An 18,313-nucleotide genomic window follows, 5' to 3' on the forward strand; every position below is an offset into this window, starting at 1 on the left:
ACTCGTATAAAATAGGCAGAATATGTGTAATATAGCTAGCAACATTAATACACTCATAAGTATTTAAGCTAAGAACTTTTAATTAGGTGCAGCCCCTTATCTCCCCAGGTCACCTGACCAGTCTGTTCTGCCCCCATCACTGTCTTTCAGGGAAATGGCATATTGGCATTGTACATAAAGTTCACCAAAGATGTCTGCAAGTACAGGGCGAGTGGAGGGTCACTGTGACCCCTTACAGGATTGAGAAATGAATGTTTTCTTCCAAGGAGTTGCTGGCACCAGAAGAAAAATTGATCTTTATGGTTGAGCAGGCATTTCTGCCATAGGGGAGATCTGGTTAATGCATAATGTGGATGCACAATGCACACTAGAGGGGAGGAAGGAGGTTGAAAGACAGAGAAAATGTTTTATGTTGTAATTTTTCTTGTCTTGCCTTAAAATGTGAATTTTTATTTCATCATTGGTAACGTAAACAAAGTGGCCTATGATAGCTCAGTGTAAAGACACTTAAACACAAATCCACTGCTCATGCCCAGCAATGGTGGCCAAAGTGGAGGCAACATGGAGGAGGACAGGGTGACCCTGAACTGCCATTCAAGTGAACTGGGTGACCAGGGCTGGCTTTCTAGAGGTGGCATGTGGATCCTGCATGAGATTTACATGGGGAGAACACAGCGCAAGTATAGGAAACCTCAAGGGGTGTTAAAGTAGTCCTGTGAGATGGGGCTGAGGGTTCTGGTGGGAAGGCAGCTGTGCTTAGTGTGGAAAAACCCTGTGGTCTTCCAGCTTTGCATGGCTGGAGCTTCTCATTAAAAATCATCACTGGGACTTCTCTAGAAGTCTTCCTTGAGCTCGCAGACCTAAGTACCCCCTAAGGAATGCCATTTATCTATTTTTTTCCTAGTCTGTATCAGCATCAGAGAAAAGCTCCATTAGAGCAGAAATGATCTTATTCACTATAGTGACCTCACAGCTTCCATCAGCATCTGACATACAGGAGGCCCATAATAATTTGTTGAATAAACATTGAAACCAGACAGACCAAAAATGAAGTTAGGGAGGTCTACTTAATAGTTGTGAAGATTATGAGGATGGGTGTGGGCAATTAAGTACTTAAAACAGCTGCTGGTTGTATTTTGTATTGGGAAATTAGGACTGATAAAGTACGGCAGGGCCTTCAGACTAGGCTGAGCCTGGATTGTAGGCCGCAGGATGCTACTGAAAGTTTAGAGTCAGGACTATTTACAGCAGTCAACTTGGTGGCCCCAAGCAAGACCAGATGGAAGTAGGGGATAGATGAGAGATATGAGGCATGTGGAGGCTGATGTAAGATGATTTTAGAGAATGAGACTGAAATTAACTTCCACCTGCCCACTTGCTCCAGCTAATCCTGCTGGGTTGCATCATGGGTCTGCAGGAGGCAGCTCGTGGAGTACCAGCCGGAACTTGAAACCCCATGACACTTGTCACACTACTTTAAAGTGCATTTTGTAACGTTCCACCTACAATGAAAGCTCCCCAAGAAGCACATCTTATGCTCTATTTTCCTAGTAACTCTGACAACAAAGTCCAGTAAGTTTTTGCTTGCTTTCTGAGGCTCAATTATTTTGATTAAAATTGTTAACTTTAGGACCGTTACCCAAAAGCTGAGCCAGTTTTCTCATCTGTATAATGGTATGACTTTCACCAGCATTACAGTTCTGTGTCAGGGTCCGATGAGCTATTTATAGAACATGCAGTATAACACGTGGCACGGTATATTACTTCATAGTGTTCTGTACATTGGACAGAACACTGTCTGCTTATAAAAAGTTTACAAGTACTAAACATCTGTAGCTCTGATTTGTTCATGACACAGTTCTTTGAGGGTGCCAGCTTGAGATCCCATCACCAGCCCAAGGAAAGCTTGAAAACAATTTACGAACCACTACGATCACCACACAGTGGAACATCCATCAGAATCTTCCAAGGCAATCTCCTTTACCTGCAGCCACCCCACCTCAACCTTCAAAGACTGCCCTGCTTCATGTTTCACCAGTGATGTGTGTCTCTGAAGGCAGCAGCTGGGTCTGGCACACAGCCAGCAGGCACTCGTGCTTGTGGAAATGGACTTCCTACGGGGACCTCACAATGGACAACACTCCCCAGGAAAGGATAATTTCAAGGGGTTCCAAGAACAAAAAAATCCAGGGCATTCACCTCCTAACAGGAATGTAAAACTACTAATGCTCAAGAACAAAGGATGGAACCCAGATTATGAACTCCAGAGAGACTCTGCTGTATCTCACCCTCCCTCTCCCAAGGGCTACTCAGAGAAGAAGGGCTGTCAATCATAACATAGGCACGCGATGAAGGTAAGAGACTAGACAGACTTATACTTTACTCCAACTGTCAAGCTGCAGAGAGCAACAATCAGACAAACATTCCACCAGGTATCCAAGGCCCTCCTAGGCCCAGCAGAATCACAGAATCCAGCTCCACATCACTGTCTGGTTTAGGTTTCTTCCTCTGAAAGATACAAAAGCCACGTCAAACTGGTGAATTGCTTATGATTTTCAACACCTCCACTCAGAAGTGAAACCTTTCAGATCCTCACATTTCCTTCAGTCACCTACTGGTGAAGCAGGTGTGAGAAAGCTTAAAGCCCGTGTAACTCACCTGGAGCATCTTTCCTCCCTCAGACCACTGGCTAACATCAGGGACTTCCGGTGCCTTCCTCTAGATGCTTCTTCCTTGCCCTAGCCTCTAAAAGACCACTCTCCTCCCCGACCCCGTCTTGTGCTCTAAAGGCTCTGGAAGCAGCTTCTGGAGCCAGACTGAATGCTACTCCAAGTGACATCTCAGGGAATTCCCAGAGGTTTCCATCGAGGCTAGAGAGGACTGTGCATACAGAGCTCGGGCCCCAGCCAGCACACGGCTCACTCCAGACTTCGGAGGGAGCCTTGCTACAAACCTTCTTCTTCCTCTTCCTCTTCCTCCTCCTCCTCGTCGTCCTCATCCGAGCTGAAGGTGCCGTCGGGCAGGCTATATACGCGGATGACCTGCTTGTTGGGGTCCTTGAGGATGAGGTACTTGCCCTCCTCCAGCTTCATGCAGATGTCGATGACGCAGCGCAGGATGCCCCAGGCGTTCTCCACGCTCAGGTTGATCTGGCTGGCAAACTCATTGGGCTTGAACTGCTGGGTGCCCAAGATGACGTGGCGTGAGGAGTCTTTCACGTGGTACCGGGACACGTAACTATTGAGGGGAAGAGGAGTATTATGGTGGGGGCAGGCGGGCACAGAGACACAGCGACACCTGGGGTCGAGTATCAGTTAAATGGTGACACCTGGCCTGATGCTTGTCCCAAGAAAAAGGAGAAAAGGCCAGCCCTCGTCTCCCAACCTGCAGACCCCCCCTTCCAAAGATGAGCTCCCGGACAGGAATCTCACCCAAGCTTGAGGTACTCGGATCCGGCCAGCAAAGCACAGCAGGTCCAGCGGGCCAACTTGTAGCTGTTGTTCTTCAGCTCGGTGGCAATGACGGCCCCTCGCTGAGAATCCAGCTTCTGACGCCAGTCAACGCCATTACAGTGCTGTAGGAGGGGAGCCCCGGTTACAGGGGCCAAGGCGGGCTCCCACTGCCCACGGTCTGCTGCCACTTCTGGCAGAGAAGAAACTCCTTAGTGGGCCTGGCTGGGGAGGGGCGAGCCCACAGGTAAAGCAGAGGTCAGACTTATCTTTTAAGAGGCAGGGCCTCGGTCCCTCCCTCGCGCAGCAGGCGCTCAACAGAGCGCAACTCCTCCCTTCACAAGAGCTCACCCAGACCGGGACACGCACGCACACAAGTTAAAAGAACCAGCGCCACACAAGTGGTGAGGGCACGTGTTTATCACCTGCCGTGCGGAAGGGAAGGGGTTTGCGTGGGAGCCTGGCAGCTCCCCCGTGGAGGACACTGGCAGAAGCTGGAGGGGCAGTGATCTGAGAGGGATGCGGGGAGACACGGGCCGGTTTAGCCCCGGTGGGCGTGGAGGCCCGCACAGAGCGAGGAGGTCAGGGTCTGGCACTGTGTGTACGCATAGAGACAGACAAAAAGCAGAGAGACCCCGGAGACCACCTTCTCCAACCACCTCTTCTGCAGATGTGGGAACCTGGCCTCAGAGTGAAGTGACCGGCTGAAGGGCACACGGCAGAGACTCCTAAACTTTCTTGGTTCCTGGCAACCCTAGGCCAGAAAAAATACTAAAGAGCTCCTTTTATTAAGTAGTTAGGTCCAAACCACTTAGGGGCAGTATTCTGACAGATGTCTCTGGGCTTTCTTCAAAAATTAAAACTATCCTGCAGCAGCCTTGTGAGTTTGCTGTGGCATTTTAAGGGCCTTTCCTCAAATCTGTGCTTCCTCAAGGAAGCAGTGTTTCGGACAATTAACCGGCAGAGATACTGAAGGGAGGGAGGAGCGAGTTAGGGAGGTCAGCTAATAATAGCCATCACGAGGAGAGGAGGGCCCTAAACTAGGGCGATGATGTCAGTGAGACCCAGAGCTGAGCAAGAAGACAGACTGCACCTGACAGCAGGATTCAAGAGTGCAAAGGAGGAGACGTTTGAGGCTCTGAGCCGAAGAGAGCAGGAGAGACAAAGCTGACGGACGGCCAAGCCAGAGGGAATGACAAACAAGGACATTGGAAGGACAAGGTATTTTAGAAAAAAGAAAAAAACCAACAATGGAATGGGAGTCAGAATAGATTTCGGGAATCATTTTTAGAGTTCAAGGATGAGGCTCGGGGTAGGCAGAATTCTAAGATGACCCCTGGTGACCCTGCTCTTGCAGAATCTGCTACCATGGAGTCTGGATGGAACGTGAGTATGATGAAATACCCACGATCATGCTATCTCATGTCAAAAGGGATTCTGCAGATGGAGTTAAGGTCCCTTAAGACAGGAAGACCATCTGGGTGGGCCTCACCTAACCATGCAAGTCTCTTAAATCTGGGTGTAGAGGTTGGACACAGAGGAAGCCAGAGATTTCAAGCACGAAAAGAATCTGATGTTGCTGGTTTGAAGGTGGAGGGGACCACATGGAAAGAAATGTGGGTGGCCTCCAGAAGCTGAGCAGCCCCAGCTGACATGTGGCAAGAGAACAGGGGACCTCAATCTGACAACTGCAAGGAGCTGAATTCTGCCAACTAGAATGAGCTTGGAAGTGGATTTTCTTCCAGAAACTCTAGCTGAGAACTCAGTTCTGCTGAAACCTTAACTTTAGTTCTTGGATATTCTGAGCAGAGAACCAAGCCACACGATGCTAGACTTCTAACCTACCCAACTATGAGCTAATGGATGTCATTTTAAGCCTCCAAGTTTCTGTTACTTTGTTATGGAGCCAAAGAAGATGAATACATGCTATATAAAGAAGTGATTATGGCAAAATGACTTGCAAAGGGGACTGACCCTAAGAGAAGGCTCCACTGGGGGTCAAAAAGGAGGGAAACCAGCAAAGGAAACACGTGAAGGAAGTTGAGAAACGTGTAAGACTAGATGAAGGTACTAACACGGAGGGCACAGCCATAAAAATACGATGACACCAAATGCTACAGGGAGGGCATGGTGGAAAGTCTAAGAAAAGGCCGCTGGCCCAGAGCTAAGTTCGCAGCAAACCTTCCGGTGTGCTCTCAGCAGGTGATGGAGGCTGAGGAGCATCTGGGGGTGAGACTCAGCAGCCTGGAATGCTAATCCCTTGGCTCTAATGAAGGCAGAGCACAACGGCCCCCAAACTCCATCTCACTGGACCCTCGTTCAACACAGGCCCGGGCCTTGCTGTCCTTGCACGGAGAATCCTTTATTCTACACAGCAGCACCGAGGAGCTCTGCCACCCATTTCAAATTCAGGCACGTAGCCCAGGTACTTTCAGAAAGGACGACAGCCCAATAATCATGGCGCACCAGCCTGAGAGAGAACAGAAAGAGGAGGAAAAGCGAAGGGAACATGATTCTTTCAAGATGCCCCCTGAAGAGCCAAATCTGAGCTTATCTGAGAATCTCTGACTTCAGTAAGTGAAGGAGTTGGAAAAAGGGCGTCCGAAGGTTGAAGACCAGGCAGGGGCTGCGGTAAGCGAAAGAACAGGTCAAAAAGAAGAGCTGCGCGGCTTACAGGAAACCTGCCAGCCCGGCTCATAAGGAAAGATCAAAATCCCGCTTGCAGAGAGCAGAAATCAACAGGAGGTCGGAATGGAACGGAGGGACAGAAAGCACCGGAAGAAGGTAATTACCTCACACACATGATCTCTTTCTCAGTAAGTAGGCGAAAAACTCAGAAGACAAAATCTCGGTAGCTCTCTGAGTGAGGCGAGGGGAGGAGAGACATAGGATGGTACTCACCCTGGAGTCCCACTCGTTGAGGGTCTTGATGTTGATGAACGACACCTCCCCGTTGGCGCCGGTCATGACGCCGTCGTGCTCACAGCGGACGATGAGGTCAATGTCGTCTCCGAGCTTCCACCTGCGGTAACTGCAAGGAAGGAGGAGCTCCTTTGGTCAGCTGAGATCCTGGGTTTCAGACGCACCACCCGCACAGGGCACGGCACCAGGGAGGTGACATACCGGTAGGCCACAGAGGCAATCTCATTCTTATCCATGTCGTCCTCCACAAACGGGTTCGGGTTCGGGAAGTTGTATCTTTCCTTCCCCTGCAAGGATGACAGAGGTGTCACGAGACGGCAGCAACTTGTCGCCGAGGCAGTCAGCCAGACCCTGCACCTCTGCTTTGTCACAGCCCTGACTGGGTCCCTGGCTCCTGAGGGGGCTCTGGGATCACTGCGTGCTGTGCATCTGTTTACCCCTTCCGAGCGCAAGCAAGCAGCTGCTTGCGGACCACGACGGATGTGACAGCTCGCGTTCACCCCGTGCTTATGTTTGTCGCCCACGCGCTGTAGGTGTCTCATTTAAATAGCAACCTCGTCCCTCCTGTTTAGTTTTTCTCCATGGCACACACAGCCACTTGTCACGACATATATGTACTCAGGGTTTACTATCTTTCCTCCTCCGTTGTAACAAAGCTTCTGAAGGGCTGCAACTTTGGCTGGTTGCTGTAACCCCAGCTCCGAAACAGTGAGTGTACTTGTACACAGATATTTGAAGAAAAGGTCACAATGTATCTATGTGAAACAAGTATTATTGGTATTCTAATTTTACAGAGAAGAAACATGCCCGACACCACAAAGCTAAAAACTGGTGGATCTAGGGTTCAAAGTCTGGCTGTCTGATCTTAAAGCCCAAGCTCGGATCTCCTGTGACAGGTAGGGACCCCGTCTGTCCTAACCAATCCCACAACCCCAGAGCTGACGACATGGCAGATGCTCAATAAACAGCAGCTGGAGTCGACAAGCTAAAAATGGACTCCCAGATGCTCCCAGGGCCTCACCATCCTCAAGCACTGCTGGGAGAAGTTGTGGTTGATGTAGGTTGCTTCCATGGCCAGGTTGCGGGGTGAGTTGAAGGAGTTGCCTTCATCTTGCGGGGGCTCGTTGGCTGTCTCGCTCACCGTCAGGAGGTCTGCAAGAGCGGTGACTTAGCCAACCACTCACGAAACAGAGTCCCCGAAGAGGTGCGTGGCCCCTTGGGGAGCAGGGGCGATCCAAACGACACATACCCTTCCTCCAAAGAACCGCCATCTGCTAACGTGGGTCCCCTGAGTGTGGGACACACTGGGGAGGAGCAGGGTGCGCTTCTGGATAACTTGAGACACTAACATTAAATTCAGTCACAATCATGTGGAAGAAAGCCAAACCTTTTCATTCTTTTTGGATTCCTCAAGAGAATGTTTGATTTTATTAGTTTTTCAACAAAGAGAAGCAATATTATCACGTTTGGCTTCACTCTGCTATTCTTGAGTGGTTTTCATTCATTGTGTGTGCGCACATATACACATGTATGGCGTAAGATATATGCGTACGTATGTTTTCCTTCGTAAATATGCTGAAGTAAAAAAGGCATCAATCTAAAGAAAAACATTAAGTATGTACTAAAGGTGGTATAGAGAGATGACAGAAGTCAGGAAAGTGCTATTCAAATTAATAAAAACTAGAAGCATGGTATTTGGGCACCATGAGGACTCTGAAGGCTGACGCCCCAAGAGGGACTGCGGTGACAGTCCCTCCCCCTGTCGCTGGGGAGGCTGAGGGGGATTCTGACAGGGCTGTTGACGCCTGTGAGGAGACAGACCCTCTCCTACCCATTCTCCAGACCAGGAGATGGCTCGGAACCAACAAGGACACTCAGCACCTCTGTGTTGTTCCCACACAGGCTTCCTACCAAAGTCAGAGTTGTCCCTCTTGTCAAAGAAGAGCTTGGACCCGACCCTCTGGACGACGATGTCCCAGGAGTACACGGAGCGGGTGCAGCTCATCAGTGTGGCCAGGATGGCGTCGGTGGCAAACACGTTCCCCTGAGTCTTCGCCAGCTGCAGAGAACAGAAGAGACATGAGGCTACTTTGGGGCTGAACTGGCCATTCACAGCGGGGGAAGGACTCCGCTGTAAGGCGCGTTCACACCCACACCCGTGTCTGAGCAAGGCTGCAGCAAGCCAGCCAGCAAGCTTGTGTCCTGGGGTCCGAGGAACCGCAGCTCCCCGGGCACCTGCTATACCCCAGGAGGGCACCGCCCGATGCTTCCACCCCAGCGGCACGAGGTAAGTACATTTACCCCGATTTACAGGTAAGAAAGCTAAGGCCTCAGAGAGGTGAAGCCAGGAAGCACGGCAGAGCTGGGACCCGGGCCCAGCTTCACCTGACATCAACACTTACGGTCTGGCCAGCAAAGTGCTCTTACTTTCATCTAATCCTAAGTCGATTCAGAAGAGTCTTATCTACAGGGGCTTCCGAGGCCCAACCGATTCACACGCATCCCCGCATCTCTGTCCTGAGGCCTCGACACTCGCCATGGGCGGGCGGGTGCGGGGCAGGGGGCGCCCACCTTCCGGATGACGGGGTCGTCCGTGGTGGTGACAGTGTGGAAGATGCGCTTGATGCTCCGCAGCGGCTTCTCGCTCCTCGTGGTGATGCGGTCGAAGGCTTTGTCATAGTATTCCAGGGCCCCGCAGCACTCGCTGAGGGGAGAGCAGGCAACACGCGCTAAGTGAGGGGGAAGAAGACCACCTACTTCTTTTCTGTTAAGCCACGGAATCCAAAGTCTTACCCCAAAGTCTAGAGTACGAGAGATGCAAACAGTCTCTGACTAGACTCTCGGTGCTTGCTGCGGGCCCTGCCCCGTCAGCTCCTGATGTGGCTCTGCAGAACAGTGAGGACACCACTGATTCTGTGCAGCCTCCCCATTTTAAAGGCAGGGAGGCTGAGGCCAGGACAGGGAGAGGAGCAGTTACAGAGCCCCCAGCAGGCGCACGGACTCCGGTCAGGTGCTCCAGCTCCCCACTGAGTTATTTCCATCTACTGGCCCTTTGAGGTAAGGAGCTCTTTGAAATGTTAAGCAAAAGCTTCATGACTCTTGAAGAACTGCTATCTTTCTCTTTCTGCCCTCAGAGCTATAGAACTTAATTTTTTCTTTTGCTTAGGATTTCAGGAAGTGGAAAGAAATCTGGAGTTTAACAGCAAATTTCTTTCTGCCAACAAGAGTTCTATAATTTAATTCTTCTTTTGCTCACAATGCCAGGAAGTTCAAAGAGAGCTGAAGTTTTTTTTTTCTTTTTGGCCGCGCTGTACAGCTTGTGGGATTCTAGTCCCCCGACTAGGGATTGAACCCGTGTCCTTGGCAGTGAAAGTGTGGAGTCCTAACCACTGGACCGCCAGGGAGTTCCCAAGGAGATGAAGTTTTAATATCAGTAAACTTCTTTCTGCTTTCCCCCTCTCGGCATTGCTTTTTAAAACCTGTTTGTCAATCTTATGCAACACCTTTGGAAATACTAGGGCTTAGGCCAACAGTCATCACCAGCTGGTCCACACACATAAGAGTGTGGTGGACAGTAGTAAAAGATGTCACCTACATGTCCTGGGGCTCTGACACCTCCAAGTAGCGCATCTTCATTAACTGAGGAAAGTCCATCTCCTCCTTCACCTCCCAGTCACTGCGGACTTCCACTGAGGAGTCTCGGGGCTTCTGTTGGGGGAAACCATTGGAGGGGAAAAATGACAGCCAGTGCAAAACGTAAGCAAAAGGCAGGTTAACAGTATGAAGGCTTTTATTCAATAAATATATCCAGAACATTTACTACGTGCTGGCTGTTTTCCAGCAGCGTCCCTGACTCTTAGGAGCTTACAATCTAGAAGAGAACTGAAGGGACAAGAGTTCAGAAACAAATGGGAATTCTACTCCTCAGTAACGATGCCACCCTGGGAACATCGGCTCTTCTATATTCCTACGTTTTACACAGGAGCTGTAACAGCTCCTTTATATTTCTCTCAGGGTATCAGCTATTTATTCTTGCTGCTACAGCAAGCACCATGTCCAGCAAAATGTAACTTCCACAATTGTACCTTCACGCTTGCTTACATGTCTTCTACTCTCACTACGCCCACACAAACACTTGTACAGGAATGTCCACAGTGGCATCATTCATAATGCCCCAAAGTAAAAACCACCCCAATGTCCATCAGTGGTGAACGGATAAACAAAATGTGGTCTATCCATCTAACGGAATGTGGCGATAAAAAGGAATGAAGTGCTGACACGCGCTACAACATGGATTAGCCTTGAAAACATGATGCCTGGTGAAAGGAGCCAGTCACACAAGGTCATTCCGCTGTGATTCATTTATATGAAATGTCTGGGGCAGGCAAATCTGGAGACAGGAAATAAGATACGGGGCAGCCTAGGGCTGGGGAGGATAGGGGCTGACTGGCACAGGGTACAGGGCTTCTTTTTAGAGTGATGAAAACCTTCTGACATGGACTGTAATAACGGTTGTAGCACTCTGTCTATACACTACAAATCACTGAAATGTACACTTTAAATGGGTGAATTGTATAGTGTGTGCACTATACCTCAATAAAGCTGTTATAAAACCAAACAAATAAACAAAATCAAATTCCTGGACAGAATTCTGATATGGATATACTACCTGTGATTTTTGGTCCCATTTCTGCCTCACTCCAAATTGTTTCTGGAATTTTTTCTGCAGTCGTATGCGTTCTCTGGAAAGACAGGAAAACTGTGCTTTCAGTGCAGATTTTTAAGGAAAACAGGGGCTTAAAAAAAAGAACAGACCAGCAGGGTGCACACTAGACATGCTAGAGAGGCATACTGCCCCACCACTGACCAGTATTATGCATATATTTTACTCCATCTATCCAGCTGTCCACTGGCAGCCCCAGCTTGGGCAGGGCTACTGTCCTACACAGCTCCAGGGACTCACAGGACCCAGCGTGAATGGGGCTCCCTGGAGTCGTGCCACAGCAGACCCGAGTCCAGGTAAACTCCAAAATTGCTTCCTATCTGCCTTTGTTTCCCTTCAGTGCTCACGTCCTCTGCAAGCAGTTTCCTGCCCATGCTCTCTGCTGTTAACAGCTCTTCGAGAATGAGACCAGGGCTGAGAGAGTGGCTTAATTGGCTCTGGGAAGACTTTTTGGTTTTCCCGCAATGGTGGGGAAGACGACTCTTCTCCTGCTCTGGCCTCCTGCTGTCAGAGTGCAGTCGGTCCTGGAAGAATATCTTGTTCTGGCAGGATAGGCACCTCACCTCTCCTTCTGCTTGGCGCTCTTAGGCAGGGTCTGCAGGTTGAACTGCAACATGTTCCGTCGATCCTTGTCTCTGCGGAGGTTCCGCTGGGAAGCAGGAAAAAACATCCATGTTAAAATCTTGGAGATCTGGCTTACAATTGGCAGTGCCTAATGGCAGGCCATGAGAGTTAGTTTAGGATGCAAACCCAAATTGCACATTTTACTCTGCTTTTATGGAATCAACATCCGGGGGTTTACAAGTAAGCACAAGCATACCTCAGAGATACTTTGGGTTTGGTTCCAGACCTCCACAATAAAGTATCACAATAAAGCAGGTCACACAAATTTTTTGCTTTCCCAGTACATATAAAAGTTATGCTATACATATAGTTTACGCTACACTGTAGGCTATTAGTGTGCGATACCACTATTTCTAAAAAAACCAATGTATACACCTTAATTAAAAAAAACACTTTATTGCTAAAAAATGTTAACCACCATCTGAGCCTTCAGTGTAGTAACATTAGCCATCGTGGATCATAGATCACCATAACAAATATAATAATAATGAAAAAGTTTGAAATATTGTGAGAATTACTTAAATGTGACACAGAGACATGAAGTGAGCCAAATGCTGTTGGAAAAAAAGGCGCCAAAAGACTTGCTCGATTCAGGGCTGCGACAAACCTTCAATTTGTTTAAAAAAAAAAAAAGAAAAAATCTGCGAAGCACAATAAAATGAGGTATGTTTGTACTTGGAATTAGCTTAGATTTATATCCACACACAGTTTTTATTGAAGTAGGTTTACTGGCTCTTACTAGAGTTGTTGAGTTTGCCTCTTTATGTAAGAAGATGCAGCCCAACTGGACGATCTATTTAATAAATCCTGGACATAGCAATTAAGTGAGGCAACAGACACAGATCACCTTGTTAATCCAGCGCTAACATCCATCCTTAGCACAGATGTCCTTGCTACTGGTCAACAGAAAGCTAAACTATTTAAATGCATCCCTGGACTTAGTACCCATTTATTTTAGCACAATTGTCACTGAATAGCTACTTGGGATTCACTAGAAGACCCACAATAACATGCTCTCCTCTCAGCAGTACTCACACGGTAGCATTTTTAGCAGCAGGTGACAGCCCCAAGACGGTCAGATTGCTGGCTCTTGGCCTACCTGTGCAAATCGCATCCGATTCCGCTGGTAGGCGGTCTTCTGTGTGCGCGCTGTATCCACCAGCTGGAAACTAGTTTCATCCTCCTCATGGAAGTAAGCATACTGACTTCCACCTCCAAACTGAGAGGAGTACTTATCTGGAGGCAAAGGTGACAGCGTGTAACGACACTGCCTACAGACTCTACAAATACATGGTGGTCTAAAGCCCTGCTATTTAAAGTGTGGTCTCAGGACCTGACCCATCGGCTGGGATCATCTTAGATGTACAGACTCACAGCCTCACCCCAGACCCACTGAATCAGAATCAGCATTTTAATAAGATCCCCAGCTGATTCATACGCACATTCAAGTTTGAAAAGCTCTGGTCCAAAAAACTTTCTAAGTCAAGACAGAGTCTGAGGAACTTAAGACAAGCCCATTTCACTCTCTGCCTTATTCTGTAAGAATATGAGTTAAAATCTACTCTCTCAGGAGAGGCAAATACGCGGTATAAGTATCGTCACTGTCATCATCAGGTGCCCAAGGCAGACGTGGCTAACGGGCTACGACTGACGTTCTTGCTGACGTCAGACCCAGACAATCTTAACTCAGTATTCCAGGGAGCCACTTCCAGCTCTCTCAACAGGCACAGAGGGAAGAAACCAATTTACTGTATCAGGATCTTAACACCCGGAGTTTTAAAACTGGGATCCATTGACTGGCCTCGTAGGTTCAATAAATTGCAATGAAATGAAAAATGGGAACATGTTCACCAGATTTGTAAAAGGGGCCGTGGCTCCACAAAAGTGGGGGGGCGGAAAACCCACTATAATAGGCCAAACCTCTTTAATGAACAGTCTAAGTTGAGGCTATTTCCAAAAAGAATGTGGATTGTTTCCACAGTCCAGAATATGCCCTGAAATACTATGAATTATTATCAGCATTTTGTTCCCATCCTAGAATGCTTTCAGGTGGAGGTTACCAGAAAAACTAACAATCCCCCAAGGCCCTGATCCGGGCAGTAAGGCGGAGAACACTTACTCGTGTACCTCTTATCTTGGTATGTGGCCCCCGTCCAGTCTGCAACCTAGTAAGAGCAACAAAGGAAGAAGACATGGAGCACAGGTCAACCAGGTGGGTTTCTGTTCACTCAGAAACGCCCCCCAAAGTGAGGCCACAGTGTGGGGAAGTGTCAGGACTGGCTCAGGATGGTTTTTTAAGAGCCCAGCTCTCCTGTGACCACTGGAAGTATCCAAATGGATACTATATAATGGATACTATATATACTATGTAACGGATACTTATAACCCTGATGCTTTTGAGAGAATAAAAATGAAACGAACTTGGAGTAGCAGCCACAGGTTAAAAGATTCAGACCCCCGCTGATAGGCAAGTACCTTTCCTAGCCGATCTCCTTTGCTGAATGGCTGGTAGGGCATATCCCGAAACTGCTCGGGAACCGCACAGGGACCCCAGCCTGAGGGGTTGTCCTGGATCACGGGTGTCATGAACTTTGCCATCTTCTAAAACCTTAAAAATACAAATAATATAAGTAGCTCCATGAAGAAAAGCCTCAAACTAAAAAAAAAGCCTTCCATTTGAGGTAAGCTAAGACATGAATGACAAAATTAAAAATGCAAAACACAAAACAGAACCCTCAACTGTTGAGCTACTCCCCATTCAATGTCTTCTTGTAAATGATATCGTGAATACTTAAAACTCAGAAGACTGCTAACAAAACTGATGTACCATATGTCATTGATTTTTATTTTTTCCACTGTACCACCTCTGAAATGAGTCTGCACCTTCCGCTTGATGGGGTGTCATATCATAACTGGCAGTTTTTCTTTCTTGGGTGTTACATGAAATAATTGTGCTTCTTAAAATGAGTGGTATCTCACATATTTGATGAAACGTAGTAACTTTTTTTCGAGTGTAATAAGCATGTTGTAGTTCTCATTCTCACCTTCACCAGGCACACAATATTTAATCCCTAAGCCTCAGTCTCTTCATCTGTAAAATACATAAGATCCTTGTTTTCTTTCTATCCGAGAATCATTGTGAAAGCCGTATGTATTAATTAACATATTTGGAAATGATTCCATTGTAAAACGCTGCACAATTACTCCTGAGTCTTGCAAAAATACATTTACACACAGTGCTGAGAAGAAAACAAGGATCCGTGAATATATCCTGAAATGTAACTTTCCTTTGTTGTTCTTCTGATTTTCTGTCAATGAAAATCCTTATGCAGAGCAAGTAGACACAGGGTCAGGCAAATGGCCCGCCAGAAGGCTGAGGAGGCCACCAGAAACCTTAGTTCATAAAAGTGGCCATACAACCAATGTTCATAAACATTATGAGTACCAGGCATGTTCTTAGTGCTTACCACACATAAATTCATTAACTCCTCCCAACAATCCCAAGGTAGGGCCAGTATTAGCCCCACTTTCCAGATAGGAAAACTGAGGCACAGAGAAATCAAGAAATTGCCCAAAGTCACAACACTAATGGACGAAAAATTTGAACCCAGGCAAACTGGCTCCAGCGTCCACACTCTGCGTAAAAACCAGGGGCTCCAGACAGATGTTCGCCTGACAGGTCCTATCAAAAACTTACGCATTTATCATCCACTGTAATCCCCTGAAAATGCTCAGAAGCTGAGTTCCCAGGAGAAAGTTCATTACACAAATATTTCTGGAGTCTGGACAGCAATCAAAGAGTGCAGGGTACTAAATTTAGGAAACTCTCTTCATTGTTCAACGATAGGGAGATTAAGGCTTCCTACAGAGGGGACACTTGGGTGATAGCAACAGGTAATGACCTGGGAGCTCCATCCTCCAACTTGAACTTAAGTTACACTACAGGAAGCGTAGTGGTGGTCTCAAAACAATTCACATTAAATATTTATCAGGCTCCTACACGTGTCAGATGCAACACCACTAACCCTCCCACCCCTGCCCCCATTTTAGAGATTAAAAATGTGCAGTTCAGCCAAATCAAGCAGTTGACTTGCCCATCATTTCAAAATAGATTTGGTTTCTAGGGTTGTCTGCCCTAAGTCCAACACTCTTCCCATTATTTTATAAGCTGGGCAGTGGCCTGAAAAGAGCTGGGGTTTCAGCCCCTACTGATAACACGGTAAGATACCTCCAAACACACTTTAAAAAAGTCGACTTGTTTTGTTAGAGCTGGAGGTAAACGGGCTCAAGGCTTGACATGCATTTCTCTGGGGGAGGTGGGAATGGGAGGAAGTCACCTGGTTTCAACGCACATAAAATAAGAGTGAGCACAATGGAACCAATAGGAGAAACTAAGCCTTTCAGTTAAAACGGAGTGACAGCTGTACTGGCTACAGGGGCAGGATGACGAGGCACCAACAGGGCAGTCAGAAGGGGCCTTGCGGCTGGCAGGCCACGGTACTGGGTATGTTATGGCAGCCACTGCAGATCGTTCCCCATCAGTTCCTGGCGGGTAGAGAGTTTCAGATCAGAGATCAATCAACTCCACCCTAGCCTCCCATTTCACAGAAAAGGAAAGGAAACATTTGGACCGTGAACTCCTCAGAGAGGGCCGAACACCGCTCAGCTTGGCACCTCCAATACCTCTCTCATAACAGCTCAGTAACAGCTCAGGGAGCCGTGGGCCGCTTTAAAAAGACCCTGAGACCCAGCTGGGTTAAGTGACATGATCACATTCGCCCAGCCCGTGGCCGCTAAACGGAGTCTAGGGCCAGAGACCTCAGCCACAAGGTTCTGCCCCGCACGGGGTCGGACCTGGGACCCCGAAGGCAGAGTCCTGCCCCGCCCAGCGGAGGGACAGCGGCGGCAGGAGCGGGTGTACGGGGGTTTCTTCCGGTAGGCCCCCGAAGGCCAGGAGCCGCCCAACTCGGCCCCGGAGGTCCGCGGAACCCTACGAAACACACTGCTCACCTGCAACGGCCTTAGCCGGGCCCGATGGCGAGAGATTGTCCAGGCCGGAGACCACAGCACCGCCTGTGGTCCGAGGAACTGGGAAAGGAGAAAAGACGCGCGCGCAGCGGCCGGCGCCGTAAACACGCCCGACGCTGTCGTAAACTGCTCCCCAGCTTCCTTCCGGTTCGGCGGCAGAACGCACGAGTCGTAAAGCAAAGGCAACCCGGAAAGTTCGTCACTGGTCTTTTCGAGCTGTTCTGATTAGCCTGCAAGACACCGGAGGATGTTTACAGTTACGTCATGGGACACCCGGCGACGCTCCGAGGGGGTTTTCAAGTTTCTTGAAACGAGGCTGCCCTGCAATCGAAGCTGGAGGCCGAGAGTGGCTAACAGCCCCTCTATGTCCCACAATGCCTTGCGGGCCGCTTCGGCACCTCTGTATCCCACAGTGCCCCGCGGCTCCTGCCTTCTTTAAGCGATCGTGTTGTTCGATTCTCATTGCTAGGGGGAGGTCGAGTGTCTCAGGCTGATATCGTCGCGACGCGCAGTTCTTTCACGGTTTCGGAAACTGAGGCCAGGAGGTGCAAAGTGACCTGCGTAGATCAGACTACTAGTGTAGTGGGTGGCTGCCAGGGTTCAAACCATACCTCCACAGTTCTCAAACTTTATTATTTGACAGAGATTTCTGGAGCGCTAATTTGAAAAATGCAGATTCCGGGTCTCCCTACCATAGATTGTTATACCAGCATGTCTTAGCTGGAGCCCAGAATCTGCATTTGAATGAGCAGCTGTGATTCTGAAGTGGCGACCAGGAAGCACTGTCCTACGATGGCAACTGTGCTGTCCTTTTCGAAACCCAGCCTACGGAGTTTGTCCTGGAGTCTTACTGGGGAATTTCAAAACATTGAAAGAGAATCTGCGCGCGCGATTTTTGTTCAAACCTCAGATTCTTTTCTACCTGGCCTCTTAGGTTTCCTTATCAGTCTCCCAGCGTGTCTCCTTTATTGGGAAATATATCTGCTGTTAGATCTGATATCTATTCTTGGTTCTGCCACTTTCTAGCTGTGTAGCCTTCACCTCTCTGGACCTCAGTTTCCTTATCTGTAAATTGGAGAAGATAAAAAGGGGGTGCCGTGAGGGTAAAGATAAATGTATGTGAAAATACTCAGGAATCCCACTTACCAGTTGGGCAAACTTGGACAGGTTATTCGATCTCTCTGAAACCTTATTCATCTGTAAAATGAAAATGTTAACAGCAGCATCTGTTTCCATACGTTCTCTCTTAATCCGCTCATCTTCCAGTTTTCCTAATTTTTGTTCATGCTATCCAGTGGATGGTGCTCATTGCAAAACCTTGTAGTCATTATTGGTAGCTCCTTTTCCCTTTTCCACCACATTCAATCCTTCAGTAAGTCCTCTTTATTCTTGTTTCAAAAGACGTCTTGAGGGAATTCCCTGGTGGTCCAGTGGTTAGGACTCTGTGCTTTCACTACAGGGGGCATGGCTTTGATCCTTGGTCGGGGAACTAAGATCCCGCAAGCCTCAAGGCGCGGCCAAAAAAAAAAAAAAACCCATCATGAATGCCACCACTTTCCCCCACCCT

The 18,313-nt window shown here is 48.3% G+C and overlaps 1 protein-coding gene across 1 annotated transcript; it reads right to left on the reverse strand.

The window, feature by feature from the left end:
• Nucleotides 1-2,355: 2,355 nt before the first annotated feature.
• On the reverse strand, nt 2,356-16,885 carry EIF3D (eukaryotic translation initiation factor 3 subunit D). The gene is made up of 15 exons (XM_082350327.1): nt 16,729-16,885; nt 14,194-14,326; nt 13,838-13,883; nt 12,818-12,954; nt 11,658-11,743; nt 11,041-11,113; nt 9,967-10,079; nt 8,943-9,075; nt 8,283-8,430; nt 7,393-7,523; nt 6,573-6,658; nt 6,351-6,480; nt 3,432-3,574; nt 2,954-3,237; nt 2,356-2,508 (listed from the first exon to the last, which is right to left on the reverse strand). The coding sequence occupies exons 2-15, from the start codon at nt 14,314-14,316 to the stop codon at nt 2,495-2,497; spliced, it is 1,647 nt and encodes a 548-aa protein (XP_082206453.1). The 5' UTR covers nt 14,317-14,326; nt 16,729-16,885; the 3' UTR covers nt 2,356-2,494.
• Nucleotides 16,886-18,313: the final 1,428 nt, after the last annotated feature.

The sequence above is a fragment of the Balaenoptera borealis genome (assembly GCF_965194805.1).
Source record: "Balaenoptera borealis genome assembly, chromosome: 13".
In the NCBI taxonomy this organism is placed as follows: domain Eukaryota; kingdom Metazoa; phylum Chordata; class Mammalia; order Artiodactyla; family Balaenopteridae; genus Balaenoptera; species Balaenoptera borealis.